The sequence below is a fragment of the Necator americanus genome, chromosome X (assembly GCF_031761385.1).
Source record: "Necator americanus strain Aroian chromosome X, whole genome shotgun sequence".
In the NCBI taxonomy this organism is placed as follows: Eukaryota; Metazoa; Nematoda; class Chromadorea; order Rhabditida; family Ancylostomatidae; genus Necator; species Necator americanus.
In genome coordinates, this window is record NC_087376.1 from 26,505,041 (window position 1) to 26,532,973 (window position 27,933).

At 37.1% G+C, this 27,933-nt stretch overlaps 1 protein-coding gene across 2 annotated transcripts in view; it reads left to right on the top strand.

The window, feature by feature from the left end:
• RB195_025595 (uncharacterized protein) overlaps positions 1-27,933 on the top strand; it is a gene marked incomplete at both ends in the record, with an annotated part of 31,854 nt that overhangs the window by 1,375 nt on the left and 2,546 nt on the right. The window contains 16 exons of one of the 2 annotated variants that reach the window (XM_064213811.1): positions 5,930-6,028; positions 6,076-6,150; positions 6,206-6,381; positions 7,648-7,776; positions 10,956-11,141; positions 13,586-13,675; positions 14,853-15,044; positions 15,120-15,280; positions 15,350-15,500; positions 20,046-20,172; positions 20,911-21,006; positions 21,065-21,157; positions 21,260-21,379; positions 24,927-25,036; positions 25,120-25,206; positions 26,629-26,788. In XM_064213811.1, coding sequence (XP_064069692.1) covers positions 5,930-6,028; positions 6,076-6,150; positions 6,206-6,381; positions 7,648-7,776; positions 10,956-11,141; positions 13,586-13,675; positions 14,853-15,044; positions 15,120-15,280; positions 15,350-15,500; positions 20,046-20,172; positions 20,911-21,006; positions 21,065-21,157; positions 21,260-21,379; positions 24,927-25,036; positions 25,120-25,206; positions 26,629-26,788 — 2,052 coding nt within the window. Of the gene's footprint in view, positions 1-5,929; positions 6,029-6,075; positions 6,151-6,205; positions 6,382-7,647; positions 7,777-10,955; positions 11,142-13,585; positions 13,676-14,852; positions 15,045-15,119; positions 15,281-15,349; positions 15,501-20,045; positions 20,173-20,910; positions 21,007-21,064; positions 21,158-21,259; positions 21,380-24,926; positions 25,037-25,119; positions 25,207-26,628; positions 26,789-27,933 lie in introns of those variants that run through there. The other variant, XM_064213813.1, reaches the window with a different exon arrangement.

Genomic DNA, 27,933 nt, shown 5'->3' on the forward strand with positions numbered 1-27,933 from the left:
TTGTTAGTGGTGTAGAACACCAAACAAAATACATGTGAGTTTGTGTAATGAAGGACAAATCTTAATCAATCCGCTCGGGATGCGGCTCAACGTTCACTTCAATTCAGAATTGTTTGACAAATCTGCTACCAATTTATCGATCCCGGAGGGATGAAAGGCTTGGTTATCTACTAGAGTAAATTCGAACCTATGATCGATCGTGCAGACAGCGGAACCTCTCACCGACTGCGCTACACCCTCCATTTATGTAATATGTGCTGATTTTGTTATCATTTTGTCAAGATCATACTTTTGTCCTATTCATAAAAAGGAACGCAAACATTCCTGACAGCTCCGCGTGGGAACCTCCGCTCGCAATTCAGCTATAGGCAATTATCGAACTCTCTGAGAACCTCGGTAACATTCATTAATCGGCAATGGGAGATTTCTATCCGTGCAGTAACAACAATATTGAATATTTTCCAGTCATAGTTTACTGCTATTTATTTTGATTTTTTTTAATGGGAACATTAACAGAAACTAGCTTTTTAAAAATAATCTATTGTGTAATCTGTGTATTTGGATCCTTTAGAAGTAGAGAGTGTAAAGTGCTACAGTCTGAAGCGTACAATAGATTTCTAGTATCCGCTCGTCACTATTGCAGCTAAATATCTTTGTAACGTAATGTAAGTGTACAATTTTTTTTAAGTATTCAGTAAGTGTACAATATATTATACTAATAGCATATAAGTACAGCGCTATGCACATTCGTAAATGTTCATAGATGCACGTTAAAAATGATCTTTTCAAAACTATTGAATAATGCATAAACTTATATAAAATATGTGTAACTATTTTATATAGTGTATCTATCTATCTAATACTAGTACATACAAATAGGAGTATAAATCCTTGTTGTTGTAGTAGATGTTTTGTTGTTTGGATGACGTAGTTCTGCGCAATCTACTCGAAGCTGCACTAACACTCATTATTAATTACTTTACCATTACTATCTAAGATCATATGGCTTGTAGACTAGAATTTAAATTGAAGAAATTTCATTTTTAGTACAGCATTCGTTTTCCGGTGTCAACTGATCTCACTGTACAGAGAGTCTTCTCACATTAGGATTTACCTTAGCTAAATTATCTTGCAAGAAATTACTAAAATAAATTACTCATCTTATAAGAAATTACTTAAAATTTGTTGTCTATGGGCTCTCCCGAAACTTCCTTTGAAGTTTCTAAGTTTAAAGATTTATTTGTTGCAATGGTTCTCGTAGAAGCTTATTATTCATTTTTACCTAATTAAGATATATGACCAATATGCTATTGGTAGCAGGCTATTTTAGCCTTCGTAAATAATGGTTACACGTTACATAATACGATAACGTAAACAACATACGACGAAATGGCGAAAAACGCCTACTAAATAAAGGATGTTAAGCTGCCAAATCAGCGCTTACGGAATGGAAACTTTGAAAACACTTTTTTCTGGTATTCTATTAATAACATATAAACTATTTATTGCTCATACTACTTTTTCTTGAGAGTTTTTTTAAAGAAAGAACAATCGCGAGCACGTAGTAATCAGACTTCTACACCCGGGTCCATTTTATCTCCATATCAACATTATTGTGAATCACGTGACTACTGCGAAAATAGATTCTCTTCTGGATATTCAAAATATGATTAGATTTATTTCCTTTTTCTCGTTAGCACATTCATCAAAAGTTTTTTCGTACCGTAATTCGGTAATTCGAGTAGAAGAAAGCTGAAGAAGAGAAACGCATGCTACCTTCTTCCGTTCTGGAGCTTTTTCACATCTTCTTCCTCTAACTATACGTCTTTTTTCAGGCATGTTGTTCACAAATTATTCTATCGCAAGTTATGACCAGGTGCTTGGTAATTTTTCTATTTCATACAGGCGTCAAATATGTTCAGTCTAGAAAACGTTACCGTAACCGCTACCGTAACAGAGACTGTTTCGCTACTTGACGCGCACTCCAGCCTCCTCTTGCCCTGTACTAGGAGGAAGCACATGGCGCTAGGCCGATTGAACATATTCGGCACCGATTTTATTGCGTAATATAAGTTTTTTTCTCAAAGAGAATTCTTTTCTTCCAGACATCTTCGTACTTTTATGCTGTTGAAGGGAGTATTCTATTCTTTTTTAATCTATTTCTGGTCTATCGTATCCTTTCGCGCCGGTATCATCGAATACAGAAAGACAGTATGGTAATCGCAGGTGCAGAAATAGGATGAACTTATTTTGTGAAGATGCAAAAATTATTCTCATCAAGTTTTTTTCTTTTTCAAGTGAAGAACGGGAAGTTTTTTTTAAACCATATTTTTCAGGATGCCTTATTTTTGACATGATTTTTGGACTGACATATATGTGTTCTGGTTTTTATAGGATTCCACTATTCTTTATTTATGATTGTATGTTTTCCAATTCTTAAAGTTTTTCTTGCTCATTTCTGAAAGATACGTATCCAGACTCCGTTCTTCACAAACAAAAATACCTAAGATGTTTCTTCATATTTCGAAATTAAGTCTGGCATCTTTGGAGCGTTTTCAAAACTAGACCTCATGCTGAACCAGCATTAATATTAATATTAATAATTAACCCGAATCTAGACCGTTTTCGAAATTGTCACTACAAGTTTTAGAATAATTCACTCTGAAAGGACGTTTATAGTCGGCGTCAAGGGTGCACAAGTCAAATAAAAGAGATTGCAATAGACGCGTCGCGCTCTGTTCAGCACATCCGACGTTCGCCATAAATATGGCGAAATATGTTTGAGGTGAATAATGGTGACGTCGTTCTTCAAGGGCCGGCTGCTTGTAGTGATTCAGGAAAAGATGAGCGGAACTACCCCGGTCTCCATAACCTACGACCTCGTATACAGATACTCCACCTGAAATTCGTACCACCCAGATTCGTGGGGTGATGCCTTTAAGAAGTTCCATCGCCTTGTACCTACAACACCGCCTGTTACTTCTGACCCAAAATCCGTCGTCGTTCGACGGATTAATCCGTTGGAAGCTGTCGGAATTTTTGGGAGTGGGCAAAATTAAATCTTAAAAACATCATTCGAAAGCAAATGAGCTGCTTCAAATTTACATCAAGAATATAATTTTGACAAATGTGTGGCCTAAAAACAAGCAATGCTTCCCCAACCTTCGCAAATTATTTTCACACCTCCGCAACCCTGCCATTGGCACATCCAGCGGTTACATGGAAAGAAGAGTTTTTCATAGTACGTGCGCAAATTTCTCAGAATTAGACGAAAAGTCTATTATATTCGTAATCAGCAGGTTATTTCGAGCATTTACTTCACGCCATATGTTGGTTCGAAATTTTCATTCTCTTTGGAAATCGACAAGTGTTCATTTTTTTCATTCGTAGCTGTTGAAAATCTGTTCGGAAATTTTCAAGTGAATATTTTTTTTCTCGATAATAGTTGAAATTGTAAGTTTCTAGCCTTGAAGGCGTCCAGTTTCTTCATCGTCAAACGTTACAACTTTGCTCTTCTTCATTAATTGTTTCTATTTTTGAACAGCTGTTAAAGGCTTACAACGAACGCTTAACTCCCACGATTCGGTACTTTCTTAAGACTGACCCTCCTTTAAAAGATGTGGTTTAAGCTCATACATTGAATGACAGCAGGTCAAAATTTCCAAATGATTAAATTCGAGAAAATTTTGGCTGTTTTCAAATGAATGAGATTTTTGTAGCCTCTATGAAATTTTTTCCTACCCAGAATAGCTAGTTGTTCTCGTAAAGAGACGCTCTTTCGAATTATGTTAAATTCACTTCGATCTACAAACTTCAAAATTTCAACACTGACCCCGCCCACTTATACAGCGAACGATATTCCATAGCTGGTTATCGCGGCCCAGCCATGGTTCGCTGGGCACCTCACACCTCCAATAGGCGAATCCGTGAACCAAACCAAGGCTACCAGGCTTTTAGGCTTATATTCTACCATTCAATCACTGTCAAAAAGTCAGCAAAAATATATGAAACACTTGTTATGGGAGCTTATTTTTTAGTGAATATTAAGAAAAGTATATAAACCTTTATGAGGATCTTCACACTCACTTTAACAGAGCAGTAAAAGTGATTTCAATTGCACAGGCAGGGTGAAGTTTTCTGTTTGATGCATTCGTAATTCGCAGAGTATCGCACCCTCTTTCAAAACATTTTATTTTGAAGTTCTTTAAGGGCAAAATACCTCTTACATTCGGGATGCAGAAAGCTAAGAAATTGTGATTCATGATTCCTTCCTAGCCACAATCTGTTGTGACGACTTCTTTTCGCAAATTCTACTGGTGTAACGTACTGAAAAATAACAATTACTTCTCTGAATTTCGTTCCAAACGAAACATGTGGTGATGGTCAAGAGCTCGACTTGAAGAGGACAAAAAAGAATGCAAAGTAAAAGTTTGTTATACGTTCAACTTTTGCATTACATTAGATCATTGCTACATTTCTTTTGAATGTTTTCGTCGGTTTTGGCATTTGTACACAGAGTACTTTTCTTTGCTTGGTGGATCACACGACCCCTCATTGGTGCGTGAGCACGAAAGAGTAGAAAGATAGGGCAGAAAGGGTGTACGGCTAGAGTTAAACGTGCTGACCGTCAAAAGGCAGTAGGACGAGTCCCACGCGTCAGCTGGATGCGCCGGCACCGCACACTAGAGTGCCGGGGTAGACAGGAGACAGCGGTAGGACGGGTCCTTGTTGGAGACAAAGGTAGGACGGGTCCTACGACGTCAGATGAGCGCGGTGGAATCAGAAAGCAGTGAGGCGGGTTGCACGATGTCGAAGTGGCCCACGGGTTCGGGTATGTGCCTCGGTGGGAGGGGAGATGGGATAGGGAGATGGGTAGGGACAGAATCAACGGCGCCAGATTGGTGTGCCTGCGCCAGAAAGCGGTAGGATGAGGTGGGATGGGTGCGACGGCGGCAATACAAGCTTGTTGGAGACAGAAGGGAGCGAAGCATGTCATGCACCGTCAGATAGATGCGCTGGCATCAGAAATTATGTTAATGGGTGTTATGACGTCAGATGAGGGTGTGGGTGTTAAAAAGCAGTGAGACGAGTTCGATGACATCGAAGTTATGTCAGCGCTAGAATGTAGCAAAATAGGGGGGGGGAGGGGGGAGGGGGTGGGATGCTCGAGTGTCATATCACTCAAATGTACTTCTGCGTATGTCCACTTTTCTATGCGTTACTCTCATCATGTTTAGGATGATTTCTTTAGGAATTAGATGTACACACGTGAAGAAGGCTCGAAAAGCCTCGATGTTATAACGGTAGATAAAGGATAAAGTGTTTGGGATTAATCAGTACTTTTGGAATGCGCTACTATGTTCACTTCAGTTCAGAATCGTTTGAAGTTTATGGACAAGTATCTGGTCTATACAGTGATTTGCGGCAAGCCGATGTATCAGCTCGGTGCTTTTATCCCCTCAAAAAGGTCTGGCACCAATTTATCGATCTCGAAGGAATGAAAGGCTTGGTTGGGCTTAAGGCGGATTCGTACCTCCGATCGTTTGTGCGTACACATTATGCTACAGTCGCCCCATTATCGCGCTATGGAAGGAATATAGACGTAAAAACATGTCTGAATATTCTTGTAATCTAGCAATGATACCTTTAGCAAGAGAAGTGCAAAATCATTCCACAGTGCCTATGCTTCTAAAAACAGCGAGAAGAATCGTTGTTAACGACAAAAACAGGTCCCATTCCGTGGCAAGAATTTCTGGAAAGTACCAATGCAGCAAATCCTAATTAATACGCAAAGCCGAGCGAGGTGAACACCACAAGAAGTCTGGAAGCCTGGCGTTAGACGAACGTTCAGACTGCTGTTTAATAAATCAATTTTTTTCACCTGTCTGAATCTTGTTTTTTTGACATCAGTCGTAATGTGCTTATACAGCTGTCCTGAATGGAGGTTTTTTTATGCCTGCAAAACCAAGGATGGATGGACGTTGTGATTGTTGCTTAATTTTTGTCGCTGTTGGGAAACAACAAAAAAGTCAGTGTTATAGTCGAACTTGGACAAATTACTCTCACAATTTGCAGATTTTCCGGCTTTGACTAAATGGGAATGCATCGGTACACCAGCAATACTATTTATTATTATTACGCCTACAGCAGGTTGTTTGTCATATAAAATTCATAATTGCATAATTAATCTGACATTCTATTCTAGGAATATTTGCCTTCATTACTTCTCTTGATCGGTTTTACTGTGCCATGTTCCCTATAAAATATATTAAACTGAGAGTTCGCTATGCATTAATTATCATGGTTGTTCCATACATTATTGGTCTTATTCCAGTAATAATTGCAATTGTGGGCAGCTATCCGTACAGATTCAAAAAAGAAGTGGGTGTTGTATTGAAATATATTGTTCTTGTGGATGGAAAAGGATAACGCAAAGGAACCGTCTGAGCGTAGTAAAACCTCTGCGAAGTTGTTGCACGTCAAATTCTGGTACAATCAGTGTTCTTTGGGATGGCACATTTTGTAGCAACCGTCATTGTTTACCGACTCTTGACCAGTTTGAAGGTCTTGTCTTGGGTTCGAACGTGGCTTAGTAAGGGTAAGTTGGATGTACGTGAATTCCATCCTACTTTGTTTAGATTCGATTGCTCTGGTTGTCTTCCGCGGTTGACAGCTTGACACCATAGAACTTATTTTATTTATTTCTTCTGATTTTGACCTAGATAGAGGCAGGAGATCGGAATGTGTCGGTTTTTGCATCCTTTGTTCACGGGAGTTCACGGACTCACGCCCTCCCCCACAAACGAAGAACATCGCTGTAACGAAATCCTTGAAGCACTAAAACATTACACAAAGAAAGCAGAGCCGTGTATGTGGCTATGGATATTCCACGCGAACTTTCTACGTCTCGGTTAGTACTGCAGTGCTGTGTGGTAACCCGTAACGACAACGAGGCGCCTCACTGGCAAACTCTGTGTGTTGCCTCCAAGCGCTAGGAACGCTGGTGCATATGGCTACTACCTATCTTATAGCCCCGGAAAACTTGGGCAATAGGAAGACTTCCATAGGCCAGCGACGTTTGCATTGAGATGAATCCATCGCCATGAGAGGCCTATCATGGGCCTCATGTTAACTCTCTCTCTCTCTTTCTCTTTTTCTCTCTCTCTCTCCCCCTCTCTCTCTCCCTCTCTCTCTCTCTCTGAGAAAGACTGCATTAAAAACTGAAGCGAAGACGTTGTTATCACAGTTTGTGAGTTTTCAACGCTGATTTTGAATTCCGATTTCACGAGCGTGGAACCAGTCAACTTTATGCAATCCCAGCAAAAAAGAGGAGTGGTACATGGACAAGTCAGGTTGATCGAAAAAGGAAAAGAAACTTTATTAAACTCATTCGCGTTGATGGACGGAGGCCGACTCAGAGTTAGTTCCGTTAAAAAAAACAAAAGAAAAACTGTAATAGCACATAGTTCAAAGTTATTCCTCGTGATCACAGTTCTTGAAAAAAAATTAGTAATAAAGTGGGTATGAAGGGAATTTTACGCTTATTGTAAAGCTGTAATATCTAAAAAGCAAATAAACTAGAAATTGCTGGGAAGCTTTGTGGTGAAAAGTTCTAAATATTGTAGAAATAATTATGTTTTGTTTCAGCAACCAATGACATGCAACTTGAATGAAGCTCTTACGAAGGCCAACTTTGCTATGCTGCGTCTAATTCGAGTGACTTTGACATTATCGTGTGTGTTTATTTACGTACCGATCACTATAAAGATGTATAAGGTTTGTATTTTTCTTTGAATTTAAATGCAAAAAAGATGGCGAAAAAGCGGTGAAGAGAAACTTCGAAATAATGATGGTATCATACGTTTACAAAGTGCCTGTGGGCGATCTGCTTCGCCAACGAAATCGAGCTGCAGGTCTACTCATCCGCAACTCTCCATACCACGATGTACGGATCGAAGGCTTGGGGAGCACGGTGAATAGTGATGGAGAAGGTTAGGCTGTTTTGGTCAATCGTGTACCACAGCGCAGGGCTTTACGCAGAGGCGGATGAGGTGTATCGACAGATGGCGAAAAACATAAGTATCCTGCTCGGCCCTCTTAAAGGCATCACCCCACGAATCTGAGGTGGTGCAGATTTCAGGTGGAGTATTCGTATACGGGATGGGAGTCTACGGAGAGGTGGTGATTCCGTCCATTTCTTCCTAATTGCCGTAAAAAACAGCCCGGAAGATGCGGCGCCGCACAAGGCTGGCGCGCTCCAATCGAACCCCTTGTAGAAAATAGTGCGCCAAAACGCCTGAAGCCGTATCTTCCGGGCCATTTTTTACGGCAATTAGGAAGAAATGGACGGAATCACCCCCCTCTCCGTAGTCTCTCATCCCGTATACGAATACTCCACCTGAAATCTGCAACACCTCAGATTCGTGGGGTGATGCCTTTAATTAGTCACAGAAGACCGCCTTCGCTTCTTTGACTACGTCATAAGGAGACCGTCTCATCGCGTTGTTCGAGTTTTGTTGAGGCTTCAGACTCGAACTAAAAGATATCCCTTGGCCGTTAAAGAAGTTTTGGAGATGAAAAAAGAAAATCTGAGAATACTAGGCATCGATAAGAAGATAAATTGAGACGTAACGTTCCGCAGATTATGGGATAGTGGCGGATGGATAGATTCTATGCTCTTGCTGGAGCTCAAATAGGATCAGGTTAAATATGTTCAAGGACCACATACACCGGCGAAGATAGCGGATAGCTGCGTTAACCTGTAACATCTGCTCGGGGTTTAAACCAAGAAATTCAAATTTATCACTTTCTTCAAGTGCCAACCGACGTCCTAATGATCGCTGAGTTCTTCTTCGTCTTCTTGTATACTCCTATGTGGATCAGCTAGAATAACCGTTACCAATCCATCGCTGTCGACCACGGACTGCTGACAACCATGTTCCAGTACTTCAGACCACTGCTACTCCGTCGTTACATTTGTTAATGGAAACAAATGCGTCATCGGTATTGGAGTCTGTTTATGGTGCACTTCGCCACATTTCGAAGTTCAATGAAATGTACACCTTATCTGGTATTTCTATAGCGTCATTTCACTCTTAAATAAATGAAAAATAGATGGTCGTTGGTAATTAAACACAAAGCGATAAACACTGATTAATTAATTATTTAACGTGGAAACGTGTTCCAGTATTGAAAGGAAAAACTCAGCAGTGCATAAAGGACATTTCACTTATAGAAACCTACTGATAATGATGTAAACTTTACTTTAAAAGCAGCATACCACGAATCTGTGGTGACATGGATTTCAGGTGGAGTATCCATATACGGGTCGCAGATTACGGAGACCTAGGTGGTTCCGCTCATCTCGCCCTGAATCACTGCAAACAGCCACCCCCTGAGTGCTGTTTTGTACGATGCCCTCTATTGCAGCGCGCCACCCTTGCACGCGTAGCGTCCCTTAGTGCCTATCGGGGCAGCCCGAGTTGATTTTCGACGAATCGCAGAGCGGAGGCGGAGGCGGGGCAAGGGCTGGAGCGTTGCAATAAACGGCGTCGTACAAAACCGCATTTTGGAAGCAGCTGTTTGCGGTGATGCAGGGAGAGATGAGTGGAACCACCCCCGTGTCCATAATCTACGACCCCGTAAACGGATACTCCACCTGAAAACCGCACCACGCCAGATTCGTGGTATGTTGCCTTTAAGCGAACATATCACGTGATTTGCGATGTTGGAATCTTTCCAAGAATTGAAAGGAAAAGTAGCGTAGTTCAAAAACGTAAGCACAATCACGCTCAGTTCCTCTTAGTGAGAAGAAGGCCCTTCCAGATAAACGCGTGCGAAACAGACTTGTGTGATTCTTTCTATACAATGATGCAACTTACTGCGGGTAATAGAACAAAGACATTCTCCGGACTTCAGACCTCTTGGAGTGCTTTTTTCTCTCGCCTTCACTGATCAACAAAAATCAAGAGCAGTGGCATTTTCTGCGAAATTAAATTAGCACTTTTCTACTTTTTTCCAGTTCTTTTATTTTTAGAAATTTAGGCATTGATGAATGATTTCATAATTTCCAATTCACAATTTAGAAAATTATTCAAAGTATGAGTTGTTCCACCTTTTCCCTCAACAATAGGCACACAATGATGTGCTAACATAAAAAGATATAAACGTCATCCTCAGGTTAATGATAAGGGTCTAAGTGAGATCATGGCAACTGTAAGCTACTATTTAGGCAGTCGTTTGCATGTGTGCCTCTAATTTCTGAGGAAGGGATGTTACCAACCTGGTGCAAACGTGTAGGGAAATAGATATGCGGAGGTGTACATAGAGGTGAAGTTCAATGCATATGCTGCAACTACGGCTACGAAATGGTTGCCTACGTCTCATTTTTATTAACGTTTTTTTTATTTTACATTTTGCCAAACCGACATTGAATTATTGCGCAAAACTACTGCTTCGTTGCACCCCATCTCGACGTCATGGTATCCGCTCATCCCATTTTATCGCTTTTTAGCGCCAGGCTCCAATACGACGCTGTGCGACCCTTCTCACTACTTTGTGGCACAATAATAAATAATGATAGCGATAAATGCAGAAACCAAACAAGCAGTAATACACACACATAATATATATACACGCACGCACGCACGCACGCACGCACGCACGCACGCACGCACGCACGCACGCACGCACGCACGCACGCACGCACGCACGCACGCACGCACGCACGCACGCACGCACACACACACACACACACGCACACACACACACACACACAAGAACAGGGCGACTGAGGAGTTGCGCGTGTCCTATGGCGTAATAAGTTGCATAATTGGAAAAGCGGATCACGTTCATACTTGTGAACGACACTTATAATCTTTTTGTGGGAGGTCCCAAAATCGTGAATGTGTGCGATGTGCTGCGTTTAAGATAATGAAGTCCTTGTCATATTGCAGAACATCCGTGCCCACTATCAAATTGCCAACTACAGTGAACGAAATCAGAGGAAGCTTCTCAGAATGACACTTACTATTGCACTTATAACATCGAACACTATTCTTATGTTCACTGTGCCGGATATCATTCTACTAATAAATCCTTCATATAGTAGCAATATATTCTACATGATGAACTTGAACAAGGTGGGTGATGTATAAACTTGGCCATATGTATAGTTGTGTCAAAACGACATGAAACTGTTGCGCAAGCAGCTGCGGTCGAAGCGGGGCGGTGGAGACAGCAGTTGGAATCGAGGTGGGACCATGGCGAACTGCATAGGTAAGTGGCGATAGCGAGGATCCTTACACGATCACAACCGCTACGCTCCACCGCGCAGCTTCGTGCGTTACCGCTCACGCAACTGTCCGCGCTTCATGTCGTTTTGACCCAACTATAGTCTAAAGCATTTTAAAAGTCATTTTTTACTTTGAAAGTGTAATTTTACGGAAATAGTTGCATAACATAGACAATTGTACAATGATAAGAGGTTTTACGGACAATCGTTTCACTCCCTCTGTGGGTAGAAAAGCCCGTACTCCTTCAGAGTTTGATAAATTGGAATAAAGTGCAAGTTGCAAAAATACTAGCTATCAGTCAATAAATACACAACAATACAATAATAATAATATAAATACAATAATAATAATAGTCAATATGTTAAATACACGTTCATAAACCTCTTCGATTGTGGAATACAGTTGGTACAGTTGGAAGCGTTGACACATCGCTATGGGATTGTCCGATGCTAGACATTTTATTCTTTTTATCCATCGGCTGCACTAATATTTCAGTTGGTTCAGTATTAGCAGTTTCCTCTTTCGCTCGAAGCAATAATACCATATCTCGATGCTTTCACAACGCACATTTAGTCTGCATCGAATCCGTTCAACCGGGAGAACGCAATGCAACGAGCGCTCTTTCTGTGCTCGGGACCCACTCTCCCTTTTCACTCTGCCCTGTTATAAAAACAAGAGGACCAAATAAACTGATACATTTTTTCGTTTTTAATGATTTTAATTCTATTGATTCTATTTTTTAAAATGATTTTTCATACTCTTCTCCACAACAAGTTTTCATTTGTTCAATTTCTGGGTGTATGAGGTAGCCTTTGCGTCAGAAGCTGATGAATACCACCCCTATCTGTTGCTCTGAAGTGACCCATCGCACTCTTTCTGGAACCCAAATTTCTGTGATATTTCTTATCATCACCTAAATTTTCTACCGCTCATTGTTGTCAATGAAATAAACAAATAAGCACACTAAGTATTCAAAAACAATTCTATTGAATTAAGCTCCTGGAGTACATGGATTTCATTTTCCATAGTTACTTGCCATTGCAGTTTTTTCTTCTTATAGATAGACTTTAACTTACTCGTAGCACATATGGAACAAACAAAATCATTCGTAAACGGCTAAAATTTTATAATTTTTCACATAAGAAAAATAAAAACCAGTCCTTTATTGTAGATGAAATGGTTCGTCGATTACAGTATATCATGACTGCGTTTTAGCACTGTTTTTACCAAAATAGCTAGACGAGAGTTTTTTGAAAGTTTCTTGCACATAAACTAAATCGTATCCTTGAGAAATACCCTGTTTCTGCAACTAATTCCTTTAGCCCACGTCCCAGTCCTCCTTGGCAAAGCAAGAATGTTTTCCCACCTGCCTTAATGAAGTCCGTAAGTTAGTTTTTTGGGTTTTCGAATTTCTCTTTCGTGGAGAGGGAACTTTCTTTTTGATTTTTCAATATCTCAAGAGATTGGCTATTGTTCTTTGTGGCAAATTATTGGAACAACTTTTTTAAAATTAAAAATCACAACCATAAAAGCGAAACTATATAGAGTGTCTGTTTCCTCTATAACAGAAAAAAAACAAGATGTTGTACAGATGTCCCAGTGCTAAGTAGCGAAATTGTTTTATAGCTTACTTACAACAGTAATATGTAAGGCAATGAACATTTCACCTTTATTTAACTATTATGATTTTTATAATTATTTGCTCCGAGAAAACATCTATTGTTCGGCTACGTTTTAGAAGCTACACATTGAAACACAAAAAACAACAATGCAACGTGTTTAACGAAATACAGCTAAAATCGATACAACGTCAGGTAATAACTATAATAATAACAATACGTAATAGTAATACAAAATATACAGAGTTGAGTGTGCATATCGACTCGTCTTATTTATAAATGAGGTGAAAAGTTCCACTACTCTTCCACATTATTTAGTAATGAATGGTTATGGTTATGAAGTAGCATTGAATGTTAATTTTTCTGAATTTTTTTTTCAACTTACAAAAGAATTGGAATAATTTTCATTTCTTCATGAGTTGTCGTTACAAAGTTTTCAACAAATCCGTTTTAAAAATTTATTTTGATGTTTTTGATGTTGTTTTATATTGCTTTCTTAATGTTGTTTTAATGTAGCCATATAATGATGTTAGTAATAATGCTGTGAATAGTAATATCGAATGTTTTATATAATGTTAGATACGTTTTTTTTTATGATCAAGAATGCATGAAGAATAAAATCTTTCATACTTTTCCCAGCATTACCACTCTTATCGATTATTATCTTTTTAGGGCATGATAAACATAATAATATTTCTGACCACACAACGAACTCTACGAAATATATTGCTTGGAAAACCTGATGTTAGCCAGCAGCAAACGGTAAGTGCACAACCACTTAAATGCTTCCCCCTTTAGCTAAGTGTATCCTGGGAAAGCTATAAACATTTCTCGGAACTTCATCATGCGTCAATTCATCAGAAAATTCACTTGCATTCTTTTCAGCCCTCAGTTCGTGTAATAGGACGGACTACAACTGCATTTGAGTCTTTTCCTAACAAGAACAATCGCAATTTGAAGGCTACTAAATAATGATACCAACATTTCATATTTCCATTAATTCGTATTGCAATAAGTAGGATGCAGATTTTAATCTGGAACTTGCTCTACTTGTTACTCCATTTCTGCAATTTCAACTTTTCAACTTGTACTTAAAATCTGTTCATTTTGTAAATATGTATTCGTCATATGTATGTGATAAATATCGAACTGTCTTCGAAAAACCCTTTTTAAGTGTCGCGTTCTGTCGATTTAAATGGATTAAAGATTTTATCATTAGACCCAATATTATATAATATTTTTACGTTTCACTTAGTGGATATTTAAGACTTCGTTTGCTAAGATCTGTATTTCTTTGAAGTGTAGTTTTACCTAATTATCCTGAATCGGATTAGCAGGGTTTTTTTTTGAATCTCAGCAGGGGAATTGATTGCAGATAGGTAAAAAGTGTTGCAAGATTCGTTTTTTTTTCCTTTGTGAAAAGGGGAAAATTGTTGTGCTGGTTCTGGATAGGGAAAAGCTTCTTGCAATGTGGATCAACAATCTAAAGCTCTAGTTTTTAATTTGTAGTAAGTTATTTTGTAATGATGGATAATTAGTCAATATGTTTTGCTTACATCAAGTAGGGGATCTAGTACTGGTATTGTCTAGAGTTTATTCTTCGGAAAATCCTTGATTTACTTTCTTCTGCGACAAAAACGAATTGGGAAGTAATGGAGCTATTGATGAAGCTGCCGGTCTCTAGGGGTGTGCACGAGGAATGGCTGGGGTGAGAAAGCGTATCCTCCCTCTCTCCTCATCTCTCGCCCTTCTGCTCCTCCCCCATTGAACTCTCAAATCACTTTTCACTCACGTATTATGTGACATACTCAAACATTTAGGAGAGATTATGGCAAGTTTTTTTTTTCGTTTCGTGTTTTTCGAGATCCTGGACATTTCCCGGAAACATGTATAGATTATTTCTAAAGTTTTTATCTGAATTATTTATATTCTTTTTCAGCTTATATTCCGTACTGTCTCCTTATTTTTGATGTACTTCAATTCGTCTCACGTTAGCCTAGCAAGTCCTGACGAGTATCGATTACTATCCGATCTTCGGCACAACTATGATCCATACGAACGTCCTGTCGCGAATGCCTCCGAACCATTAGTTGTTAGCGTGAAAATCTATTTACAACAAATTTTAGATGTTGTAAGTGTGAATTCGAAAGAAAATCTGTTCTAATTGTTCAAAATTTCTCTCGGAGCAAAGGCAGTATTGTTCAAGGATGAAAAGAATCAAGTAATCACGCTTGTGGCATGGGTTGAATATCAATGGACGGATTATAAATTAAAATGGGAACCATCCGAATATGGTGGTATTAAGGATATACGAGTGCCTGGAAATGCTAATGCTATATGGAAACCTGATGTCCTTTTGTATAATAGGTAGACTTTTTTTTGAATTATTTCATATAAATGTACCTTCATATAGTTACTTTCATTTTCGTTTTTTAGTGCAGATGAAAATTTCGACTCTACATATCCGGTTAACTACGTAGTCAGTCATACAGGACATGTGCTACAGGTCCCGCCTGGAATTCTTAAACTTTCATGCAAAATCGACATAACCTATTTCCCATTTGACGATCAGATGTGTCATCTAAAGGTTTGTCGAGATGCTATTGATCAGTGTTTCATTTATTTTTAAATAAAATAACTATACATGATTCAATTCAAGGCAAATTTTTGTTATTTGTAGTAGGATATGGAAAACGTTTAACCAGTCCGCTATCCATAAGTCCTTCGAAAAGGACGGGGTCATGGGAAAAAGTAGGGGAATTCCGCAATGGTTTCCTTTAGTTACTTTCCTTCTTTTGGATATGTACTCATTTTATGTGATCTTTCTCCAGAAAACGCAGCAACATAAGTGACCTTCCCTCGTTATCGGATAAGTACGTAGTACCTGGCTTATCAGAATCATCATTGATTTCTGGGATCAAACATTGATAGAAGAATAATCAAGAGTATCCTGAACTATCTTCCGAAGTCTTTTTTGATGAATGAAGAGAAGAAAGCATGCCTATGGAAAATACGAAACGATTCCCAAGATTTCTGGATAAATCCCGTTACTTTTGTTGCGATGGTGATTAAAGAGATCGAGAGACAATCATTCTTTTAGGCTGATCACGATTTTTTACCTCCTCAGAAAGTTTTGATCCACTTACTGACGTAGAGTAAACAAAAATAAAAAAAAGGTCCATGTGCAACAGTGCAATAAATGGATATAAAGAGATAAATAACATATTTTAACAATAACATCTATAATAGTGTTAATGTAATGAGTTGGAACTGTATAAATATTAACAAATAAATAAGGGGGAGGGGTTACAAATATATGTATGTAAAACGTTGTTAAAATGAATTATAAACTTGAACCAACTTTGACAAAATGAAATATAAACTGCAAAAAAAGTGAAAAAATAAAAATAATAAAAAATTATGATTCATCAGAAGAGGAATTCTTCTAATGTATACTTGTTTTACTAGCAATACTACATTAAAATATCAAATGATTTACTTTAGGAGCATTTCAATAGACACTTTAAAAAAAATCCTCATGATCTTCTTTCGGTAATTTTTGTTGAGAGCTAGTGATTTCAGTATTGTTCTAGCTGCTCCTCATAATGACCGGATATTTTTGTATCGGACGATCCCACAATTCATGCTCATCCGTCGTTGATAAAGTCATGACCTTAAAAAAATTGTCTTTGAACTATTATATTTGGTCTTATAAAGAATAAAAGTTGCACTCCCACATCTCATCAATCCATAATAGCTCATGATGCTGTTTACAAATTATAGGATGAAATACATGGAGCAGGTTTAGCTGATAGTTCAAGTTAGTGCAATTCCTCGTCACAATTATTTTCTGCACTTTTATATGAATGGAATTTAGTACTATCCTTGAGTTACTTCGTGGACGTTCGATTTTATACTATACACAAATTTGTGTAGGTGGTATCCTTTTGCTATTAGACATTGAACAATCAATCAGGAGTTCTTGAAAGCAAAGTTGAAAAAAAAATCCAGAGCAAAGCAGAAGGGACTTGATCTTTTTCATTCGAAAAGTGAAAGTGAGGGTAAGAACTGGATATTACTGAGTTCTAAATTTAAATTAAATCCATTCAACAGACACACAGACGTAGTAGCACACAGAGCTAACATTTTCGAATCTTAATAAATAAATCAATTTTTTTAGGATGATTTAATTTAATACTGTGGTCAAATTCGCTTAAATGTGTAGCACTTTGATAATCGTTAAAATCCACTATTTTTAAAATTCCACCTCTATTTTTAAAGTCGCAACCAGGGTAAAGATGTCAGGAAATTAGGTCTGAATATCTTATGCACTTTAGTGATACTGGAGAACTTTCATTACGTGTGGTTTTAATTTTGTATAAAATTCTTATTTAGCCACTTCCTCATCCATGAATATGAACTTCTTTAGTGTCGATCTGTTCATCTTTTCTACTTCCATCATTTTTTTTTTGGCTCCTTTTTATTTTAATTCTTCCTTATCTCGTCATCTTTCTCTCTATTTTGCATAATGTCACACGCATGAAAAAACGATGCTTTCCCCTGAGGGAAAGCTGAAGCGGGCCCTGTTATCAATTCTAAAATAATGCCATATATCAAATAATTGAAACGAAATATTTGTGTTCCGACAACATTTCCCTTACAAATAAATCCACGGTTGCAAACAATAATAAAGACAATGTTGCACTGACATGATTTTTGGGAATATTCGGGATTCCAGGAATTTTCCTCAAATGGTTCTTTCAATGGTATAGGGAAGCAAAGGATTTTACCTTAAATGGCATCACATCTTTCCGAAGTCTCACCATTTTTCACAGCTTCACCATTTTTCATCTATGAAGTCTCACCATTTTTCATTTATGCCGAATAGGAGTCGAAGAATTGAAACCATTTGGAATTAGTTTACAAATACTTCCAAAATTTGTTTGTAACATCTTCTGAAATTCCAGAATTGTTTCTTCTATATTTCCCATTTTTCTGCTTTCCTGGCGCTAAAGGATTACGAGGATAACCTTCACATTAAAAACCTTGTGCAGTATTTACAGAGCTCTGCCAATATATAGTTAAAGAACTAATAGAGAGATCCAAGAAGGATAAGAGGGTCTTTTTTTTGCGACGTGGAGCAGATTCCACCAATACGTTACTGCAATCGAGTGCGTAAAAACATATTACTTAACAAAGTTTCACACCTACCGTACCTCAGATAGAGAAGATACTGATCGGTTTGTATTTGAAGGTGAATATTTCTATTTGCCTCACTTGTGAAAAAAAATGCAATCGACTTTTTGTCTGCGAGTTCCCTAACTTCATTAGGAAACTTTGCAGTAATGCCGCCTATGAGAAAAGAAAGAAATAAATTTATTCCCCTCTACTCTGCAAGGATTGAACCTCGTTCATTGTTCTCCATTTATGTTTTCGTCATTTCCTTTGAAGTCTTGATATAGAGGACATCTTGAAAATTTTCCTGAACGATTTGAAAGTCAAGAAAACCCTGCATGCTCATTTATCATTGCACAAAAACACTGACGATCTCTGGTTGCTTCCAATAAAGAAAGAGAACAAGAGTTTCTTCCTGAAAATGCCTTTTCTTTTATTATCAGGTTTGTAAATAAGCAAGTTCATCCTGAAGAGACAATGAAAACCTAATGTTACGCATGAAAAATTGGTTAAGAGAAGTTCCTTCGAAAATTTTCACTAACTATTTAAGTACTTGTATCTGATTTTTGCTCTTACATGACTCATACATTTTGTTTTTATTCAAATCTTTTTTGCGAAATGCCTGGCTATTTTAAGTGTCTTGTTTTATTTTTTTCGTTGTTTATTGTTTTTTGAAGCCATGCCATTGTCCTTATGAAGCAGACCTTTTTCCTGGGTTCTGGCGTATTTTGGCACGGCTCAGACTTCTCCTTTATTGATACTAAGTGAGGGGATAATTTTTTTTTCAAAGAATAAAAACTGTTAATATTATTTGTATGGAGTAACATCACTAAAGATCACATCAAAACATTTATATGGAATAACATCACGAAAAGATGTTCCACAAAATCTTCTCCCTACTTTGAAAGCTCCTATGTTAATAAACACTCATAATGTTTGAAACATCTTAAAATTTAGCATAGTAAATTTTTTGAAGACTAAAGAACTTGGGATATTTTTAAATTAATATTCTAGTAAAAATAGTAATTAGTAATGACTGACTTTGCGGAAAGGGATAGAATTCGTAGAAAAGAGTGTACTTCATTGGTACTTCTAATTTTTTGAATTGTTTCTGGGATAATTTCTTCCATTGTACCATTTCGTTTTTATCCGTTCAACAGAACAGCTCAGTGCAAATTAGCGTACTAGTAAGTGAAACTCCATAGAACTGTGAAAGGTCCGTGAAATCTTCGAATCAATTATTTCCAGTCGTTTTTGTGTGACTACGCGACAGACAATTTTTTTCGAAGAAAATTATCCTCTTGAGTAATTTGGTGCATTGTAAGGTTGGCTCATTTATGAGCTCAACCTGCCTAATCCCAGATCCACAATATCTTATCTCTACATAGAGCAGAATATCAGTAGTGTCTCATAGAATTTTTCTTAAAGTGAATTGCTGCTTTGGATATTTTCTTTGGGAATGTTCTTGAAAAATTGTCTACTAAGCTTAAGTGGTTAAGATAAATAGTACACATATTTTTAAAGTACTCCAGGATCTAGAGCCACTTATTTCACCATTCTCCTCCTACCGTTTAATTTTTCAATGTCATCTCTAAAATATTTAGCAAGGAAAAAAAAAATAAAATTTGACAATAACCTGACTTTTTAAGTATTCCTCATTAGTGCCGTTGTGGGGGTTGGAGCTTAGTTCTTCCAGATACTACTGCTTTATCCATGCACACTTTTTGCTCCCATCCATTACTCAGCAAACAGTGAGCTGCGCTCATGAACCGCGTTCAGCTCACCCATCTCGCGTATGATTTATGTACGTGATTTAAGATCGCAGCTTTACGGCGATGTGCGCCGTTCCCGTTTCGAAAAGTACCGTGAAAGATGGCTGAGCACATAGTGTCGTTTCGTATTTAATCCACAAAAGCCGTTTTCGGTTAATCCGTGGTATTATTAAAGCACATTTCAGTTCGGTTCGTGGACCTACAGCGGCAACTTCATTGATTTACGCATCAACGGGCCCGAGGGAATGAACATATCGGAACAGGGAATGGACATATCATACTATGTCGAGAATGGAGAGTGGAATTTATTAGGTGCGTTACTGTATCACTCTCATAATCATATTTAAGCATTTTTCTTTGATTTTTTTTTGATTAAACATATTGAAATAATGTATATCGTAGATAGTAAAATTTTAGCTGTTGAAAAATTCTTGAGTGAAAAATCTCAAAGTAGTGAGCAGAATTAATTTGAATGATACTTCAATACAGAAAAATTTCATATTCTCTTTTTAGAATAAATTTAGAAAATTTAAAAAGAAGGCTTTATGAAAACAGTATGTAGTGATATAAACTTGCACACTACTGAATAACTTTGACATGTACTTCTTGACGAAGTTAAACCTAACTCAATTTTTTTTTAAAAATAATTCGGATACTTTGATATTCGCCGTAAGCCTATAAAAGTTAATATACATACGAGATGCGCGTATCATTCAAACTAGAGCTATGTTTTTTTCTGTTCCCATCAGTAGTTTTGGAAGTTTTTTTTTACTTTCTTGAAAACTGTAGAATTAATGTTTCAAAGGTGTTTCCATAGGAAGTACAAAAACATTTCGCTTGAGAGATTACTGTAGAAAAAATATAACAAATAATGAAAAAATATAGAAAAAATAACCTTCACATGCCATTAAATAAAAAAAATTAAATTTTGATCTTCGTTGTTTTTTGAAACGATGCTTACAACGAATATCTAATTTTTTTTTCAAATGTGATTTACTTTGTTTTTATATTTAAAACTCTGGAAAAATTCTCAAGTATGTGATAGTTCAGCGGTTCCAGCTCGTAACGAAACAAACGTTTTTGATGATCAACCATATCCATCTCTGTACTTTTATCTTGTAATTCAACGAAGAACATTATATTACGGTGATTTTTTAAGTTTATCCTTAGCTTTCGAGTGAAAATTTCAACGAGATTTTTTAAGGATTAAATTTAATAATTCCTTCACTGCTCATATCACTTATGACGGTATTAGGATTCACTCTACCACCAGATGCTGGAGAAAAAATCACTTTAGGTAAGTCTTCACAGGATGAAAATAACGATAAGAAAAGATCAGAAAAGACTTGAATCCTGAAATTTTCATTCATTTTTCTCTAAATCCTTCCGTTAATTTTAGCTCTATTCTTTGAAAATGGATTTATACTTTTAGAAATCACCATTCTTCTCTCAGTTTGCTTCTTTCTTAGTATGGTAGCAGACATGACCCCACCAACCTCTGAAGCGGTTCCTCTTATAGGTGAGTTATGCACGATTATGAGAAATCAAGAAAGGAAAACCTTGATAATAATAATAATATATTATAATAATGACATATTATAATAGTTTAATGTTATGTTGTAAAATGATATAGTGGAACAATAATGCATAAAATTCATATTATAATATAATATATGATACTTCGTAGGAACACTGGAAGGGCAGGGAAGTATGGTACCGTCCACCTACTGCTACCGTCTCGCATTTGTCTTAAAGGCATCAGCCCACGAATCTGAGGTGGTTCGGATTTCAGGTGCAGTATTCGTAAAGGGGCTCGTAGATTAAGGAGAGGGGGGCGATTCCGTCCATTTCTTCCTAATTGCCGTAGAAAAACGGCCCGAAAGATACGGCTTCAGGCGTTCTGGCGCACTATTTTCTACAAGGAGTTCGACTGGAGCGCGCCAGCCTTGTGCCACCACCTCAGATTCGTGGGGCGACGCCTTTAAATTGGAATTTTGGTAACAGATTATGTATCATTGGATTTCACTTTCTCTCCCACGCTTTTTCTGAAATTTGTCCAATTATTTAATATCCAGTAATTATACACGATGTTTGTTCATGTCGTTTATAACTAAGCTAACTAGCACCAAATATTCACCTATAGACATATTAGACAATAATTACAAAACAAAATTAGTCTGACGTCATGGATGGAGGAGTTTCCAACGACCCAGACTTCCACAACAGGACAAAAAAATGTCGAAAAATCCTTGGATCCAAAACTATAATTTTGTTTATTTACTAGTTTTTGTCGCAGTTTCTACAGTTTTGATTATTGTGTAGGAGTATTTTTTTATTTTACTTTGAATCTTCGCTGTAAAAACACAAATTACTGAGATTAACTAATAAAACCGCGACTAACCCCAACTATTCACATATTTAATTATTTTTATCGGTGTCTGGAAAAGAGATGTTAAAAAAAATAACTTTAACAGATGTTTTCTGGCAACATCATTGAACATTTCGATGCTTCTTCCGTCTCAGGCAATGAATGAGAATTCGAAGTTTTTTGTTCGGGAAGCGCAGCAGCTCAGTAACACAGAGCCCCAGGTCATTATGAGAATCTCTAATTTCAATGATTTTGCAAAGATTTTTCTACAATTTAACAACTATCTCGAGAAATTTCGTTTTATAAAAAGAACATTCCTCCCTGTAGTTATACTATTCTTTTCAAATGCAGTAATTAATGCGATAACACAACGTAGCTCGATGTGTATCGTAAGGTGGGTCTGGTGGATCGGTGGGCCTCGATGACAATGACCTTCCATTGAGGGTGAAGTAGTTTGTGATGAAAATTTGAAAAATGCAGAATTTTTTGAAATTGGAACCGTTAAATGGATCTCTTCCTCCTGAAAAACATACAATCCACTTGAAATAATAATAAATCCACTTGAAATTTGAAGAAACTTCCAATAGATCGCAAAAAATACAATACAAAAAAATACGTAAAGATACATGAAAAGTTCCACATTTTTGCATGTTCAAAACGGACCGCAGCTGAGACACATTAGAGAAGAAATCAGAACAAATCATAGGAAAAATACTGGTCTCTGTCGTATTATGCGGACAGATGGCAAACCTAATTTGTTAGCAATTTACGAACTGCCAAAAATCAGAGTAAGAAATACAAAATACCGAAGTTGTAACTCTAGCTGCAAAAAATAGAAGATCCTGTTGAGGTGGAAAATCAAGAGACAAGGTCATCCCACAAATAGTTTTCTCAGAGATTTCGCAAGAGAATATTTTTAAGCTGGTAATGTCGGTCCTTCCTGGAGTTCAAACATGTCACTTTAGTCAAATTTAGAAAATCTTCAGAGTCATGGAATTATAGCTGTGAGAGATATCACGTTGTTCGCAATAGTATGAAGATTACGAAAATTAAACTACCATTTCACTTCTCGAAAAATATGTTTACGTCAAAAATCATACATCCTTGGGACGCAGTTATCTCGTACTCAGCCTTGTTAATATGTATCAGCAGGTAATTTTTTCAAAAAGTGTTTCTTTGCTAGCTCTTAAAAATTCTAATTACATTCAATCGGTAGAGCTTGCGCTCACGCTCTCTATTGATCTATTATTCTCATACCATAGAGATCAAATTGGGGCGAGTTATGAAAAAAAGACGAAAATTATTTTATCTCCAGGATGATACATTGAAAAAAGTAATAAATCGAGTGAAATTACAGTAGGATCGCTAATTCTTTGACAGAAGAGATAGAGACCTGGAGATAAAATAATTTCTGGACAAGAAAGAAGTGATATCTGATAGATAGTATTTAAGTTCTGCTCAAACAACGATAATCTTTTGTCTCATTATTATGTCAGATACATTCCATTTGATTTTTCTTCTGAAGATATCTAGTAAATTTGGTTTTAAAAAATGTGATCCATTAGAATGGATCCCAAAAAAAGGCTTTAAATGAACAGGTTTAATTGTTAAGTGCATTTTTCTTCACAGCATTTTTAGAGATGAGAAGACTTTAGGTTACATTTGTTATAAAGAAATATGATCAGGGTCGGAAACTATTAACTATGTCTCTTATGCTGGTTCACGCATTAAGTCCAAGGACTAAACAAGAAAAAATAAATCGGTTAAATTATGTGGTTTCTAGATCTGTTGAAAACACTTGAATTCTATGTATTTCCTTCTAATTATAATAATAGAAGTAAACTGCTCACGGAACTTTATTTAGATAGAGTTATCCGGTTCTCATTGCCTCATGCAACCCTCCCTCACATCTTGAAAATTATAACGTGAGGTATTGTGAAGCATTTAGCTACTAACGAATGGATTTACAAGTATATAGGGAAGTTGAATGGTTACAGGAATTTGTAGTTTTACATTGAGGGGTCCTATTCCATTTAGAAAAATTCCTTCAATAGATTTTCAAACCCTGCATCTGTTGAAAAAAGTTTATGCATCCACTAAGAAGATACTTGATGAACGTAAGAAGTTTCAATGTATAACAGAACGATGAACAGAAATCTTGTCAGAATCGGTATCGAAATAAATGCGAAGGGATAACAACACAGTGGAACTGTTATCCCTTCGCATTAATTTGCCTGCTTTTTTTTAGTTTTGTTTTATCACGCACTAAAAAGAAAATATAATATGTATCATAAAACATCCGAAAAAAGAAACTTGAAGACAATTGATTATATCGAGAAGTATTTATTTGATATTTATTAGGTAAGGATATTATACTATCCACGAACCCAACTTGTTTTTCGTACGACCCAGAAGTTGCAGCTGAAACGAAACGTATGCACATATTAGATGTTCGCCGGATTAGATGGGGATTTAAAGGTCACAGAGTAGTAATAATATTAATAATAATAATAATAATAATAATAATAATAATAATAACAATAATAATAACTATAATAATAACAATAATAGTGACGATAATAATAATAATAATGATAATAATAATAATAAATTTAATTGTAATAAGAACTGTGTATAATGGTAGTAGCGACTCGAATTCTATGGTAAAGATTGAAGAAAAATATTTCCACTCTTTCAGGTGCTTTTTTCTCGTGCTGCATGTTAGTGGTGTCTGCATCTGTCGTCTTTACTGTGCTCGTCCTGAATTTGCACAACAGGAAACCAGAAACTCATGAAATGAGTCCATTTGTATGTTTATGAGCTGATAAAATTTATAGAAGATAAAAATCCTTCTCATATGTTAATCATTTTGCTACAATTCAATATTTTAGTTGCGTGAATGCCTACTGATTTGGCTTCCATGGATTCTTATGATGCGTCGACCTGGCACAACTGTCTTTAATAGAAGAGAGATCAAGGTTTTCTTAGTTTCTAATATATAAGTTCTTATTATGCGAAATCGAAATTATGCAAAGGTAATGGAAGAGATACTCGTAGAATTTGCACGTAGATAAATACAGTATGTACGTCGATATTGTCTGTTGGTTTTTAAATCGCTACAATGAGTTTTAATTCTGGAAAGAGAAAGAAGAGAAGTAACGAGCGCTGTTCAACTAGCAATGGAATCATAAATATTAATTTATTTTATGAAGCCTGAGTTTTTTTTAAAAAATAGACTAGAAAGGTTTGTAAAAAGCGCGAAATTTTAATTTCTCTTGGTTCCAACTACACTTTGTAGCAAAAAAATATGAGCAATTCAAGACGTTATCACATCTTATCTACTATACCCGAGATTTTTCATCTATACTCGGCGCAGAGTGTATTCAACTGTGGTGACGCGACGCAATGCGCGCTCCATCCCTACTTGGCGCACATTCTCTCTCCTCTCTCTTTCTGCGCTGCCCAAACAGGAAGTGTATTGGTTTCATTCAACGCCCACTTCATCGAGCACGCGTTCGAGCAGACGCGTCGCGCTCCCTCGGATGAACATCGTCGGTGTTGGCCAGACGTTTTCATCTAGTCGATAACATGAATGAAGCGTGGGCCAAGCTTGATAACACTTTTTATCACAAAAATTTTGTCGCTAAAATTGTGGTTAGAACATTTACCGTCATGTTAAAGGCGGCATATCATGAAATTAACAATGTTGGGATTTCTCCACGAAAAAAAAATAATGCCAGAGGTGTAAATAATGAGAATGAGCGTGTTCACGTTCAATTCCCCTCAATCGTTCTGGAAACAGGCGGCGTAGGAACGGCCTTCCTGCACGAATTTATGTACCTATAGATCACCTTAACCTAACGCCACTATTGTACACGTCCGGGTTTCCTCAATATTATATTTATTGTTTTTCCTGAATACGCCGCCGCGGAAACCTAATTGATTACTGTACGCTCGCAGACGTGGAAAGTGTGGCGCGTTACAAGGTGCCTCGTAGGGAAATTTGTATAAGAAGGTCGTTTCTCAAGCCGTGTTTCAAGGTGGAGAAAGTGCGTAAGCACAACTATAGATGCCAAAATCACCGATTTTCTGGCAGGCTACCTTTAACGGAGCAAATTATGATAGAATTGCTGAGCAGCTACCAACTGGTACTCAAGCTGTCACGAACGCAACGACTTCAAAATATTAACCATAATAAAAAACGTTAGCAATCTTGGTTTTTGCTTTACATATCGAGAATTTGGTAGATCATGGCAAGATTCAACCATGGTCGAACCTTCACGCGAACGTCCTTATCGGATTTTTCTCTCTACGAAATTTGAAATACTTTTTGTAGGCGAAGCACAGTAGTTTTTCTTTTTGTTATTCTTGAACATCTTTGAATATTCATCTATTATCAGGCAAAAAAAGCTGAAGACATGGCGAAGAAGACAGAGATGCGAAATGGACGATCTTTGGAAGGTGTGATGACAGCAACAGACAGTCTTTCTCTTATTAGAAGTATTCGTGCAAGTAAAAATGACCAACAACAAAGCTTTGAAATGGACCTCGTGCCAACTGGTCAGTTATTATTATTTTTTAAAATCTTATGAAATACCTAATAAATGAATCAACACCTATTTTAGTAATATTCTCCATTTAGGAGAAGTATATGGGGAAAATTGGCGAATTAACAACGATCACTACTTCATAATTATTTGGATCATATATAAAATCTGTGCAAGAAATCAAATAGATGTTTGTTTAGTATCGCTCGTCTTTCACCAGTTTTCTTTTTTTTGGAGGTGATTATTCTGGATTCGTTCCAGATGTTTTTCTCCAGAATCAGAGTCGTTAGATCCGACCAAATTACTTCGTTATTCTATAATGAAAAAGAGGACAGTGATAGTAGATCAGAGGAAGACAATACATTCTCTGGGTTTCTTCATCAAATTTCTGAATTTGCTAATTCTATTGCTGTATTTAACACATTGTAAACAAAAACGATAATGCGCCAATTACTGAAGGGCGACCACCCCGATTAAATTAGGAATCGTTCTTTTTTTTTGATATTTTTTTTTTTGCAAAGACACTGTTCCATGAACAATTAATGAGTTGATCGTGAAGTTCCTGGATTTGTTCGCCTCATCACTATTCAATCTTCTTCATTCTCGGATATCTCATTCTCGTTGAAGTCATTTTTTCCGAGAGGGTTGCGAAATCAAGACATCGCACCAGTGATCAGCGATTGATATCCGTTTACGGGCGATGATGAAAGTGAAAAACAGGATTGTAGCACAATGATTTCCCGAGAATGGAACGACATCTCATTGGACTTCGAAGAAAAAATTGCACTAGTCTAATTTCTTTATCCACCATCAAATTCTTACACCATTAGGATGTGTAAATCGTCTCGTGTGACTATGGTAGGAGGAAGAAAGCTTCTAAAGCTCAAGGAATGTCTGGAATGGAAATGCTTTTTCCCTAATCAGTCGAAAAGTTCGACTTTCAATGAACCTCGGCATAAACCTCTTAAAGGGATAACCCCACGAATATGAGGTGGTACGGATTTCAAGTGGAGTATCTATACATACGGGATCGTAGATTATGGAGAGGTGGGTGATTCCGTCCATTTCTTCCTAATTGCCGTAAAAAAACGGCCCGGAAGATGCGGCGTGTGTTCATGGCTGGCGCGCTCCATTCGAACTTCGTAGAAAATAGTGCGC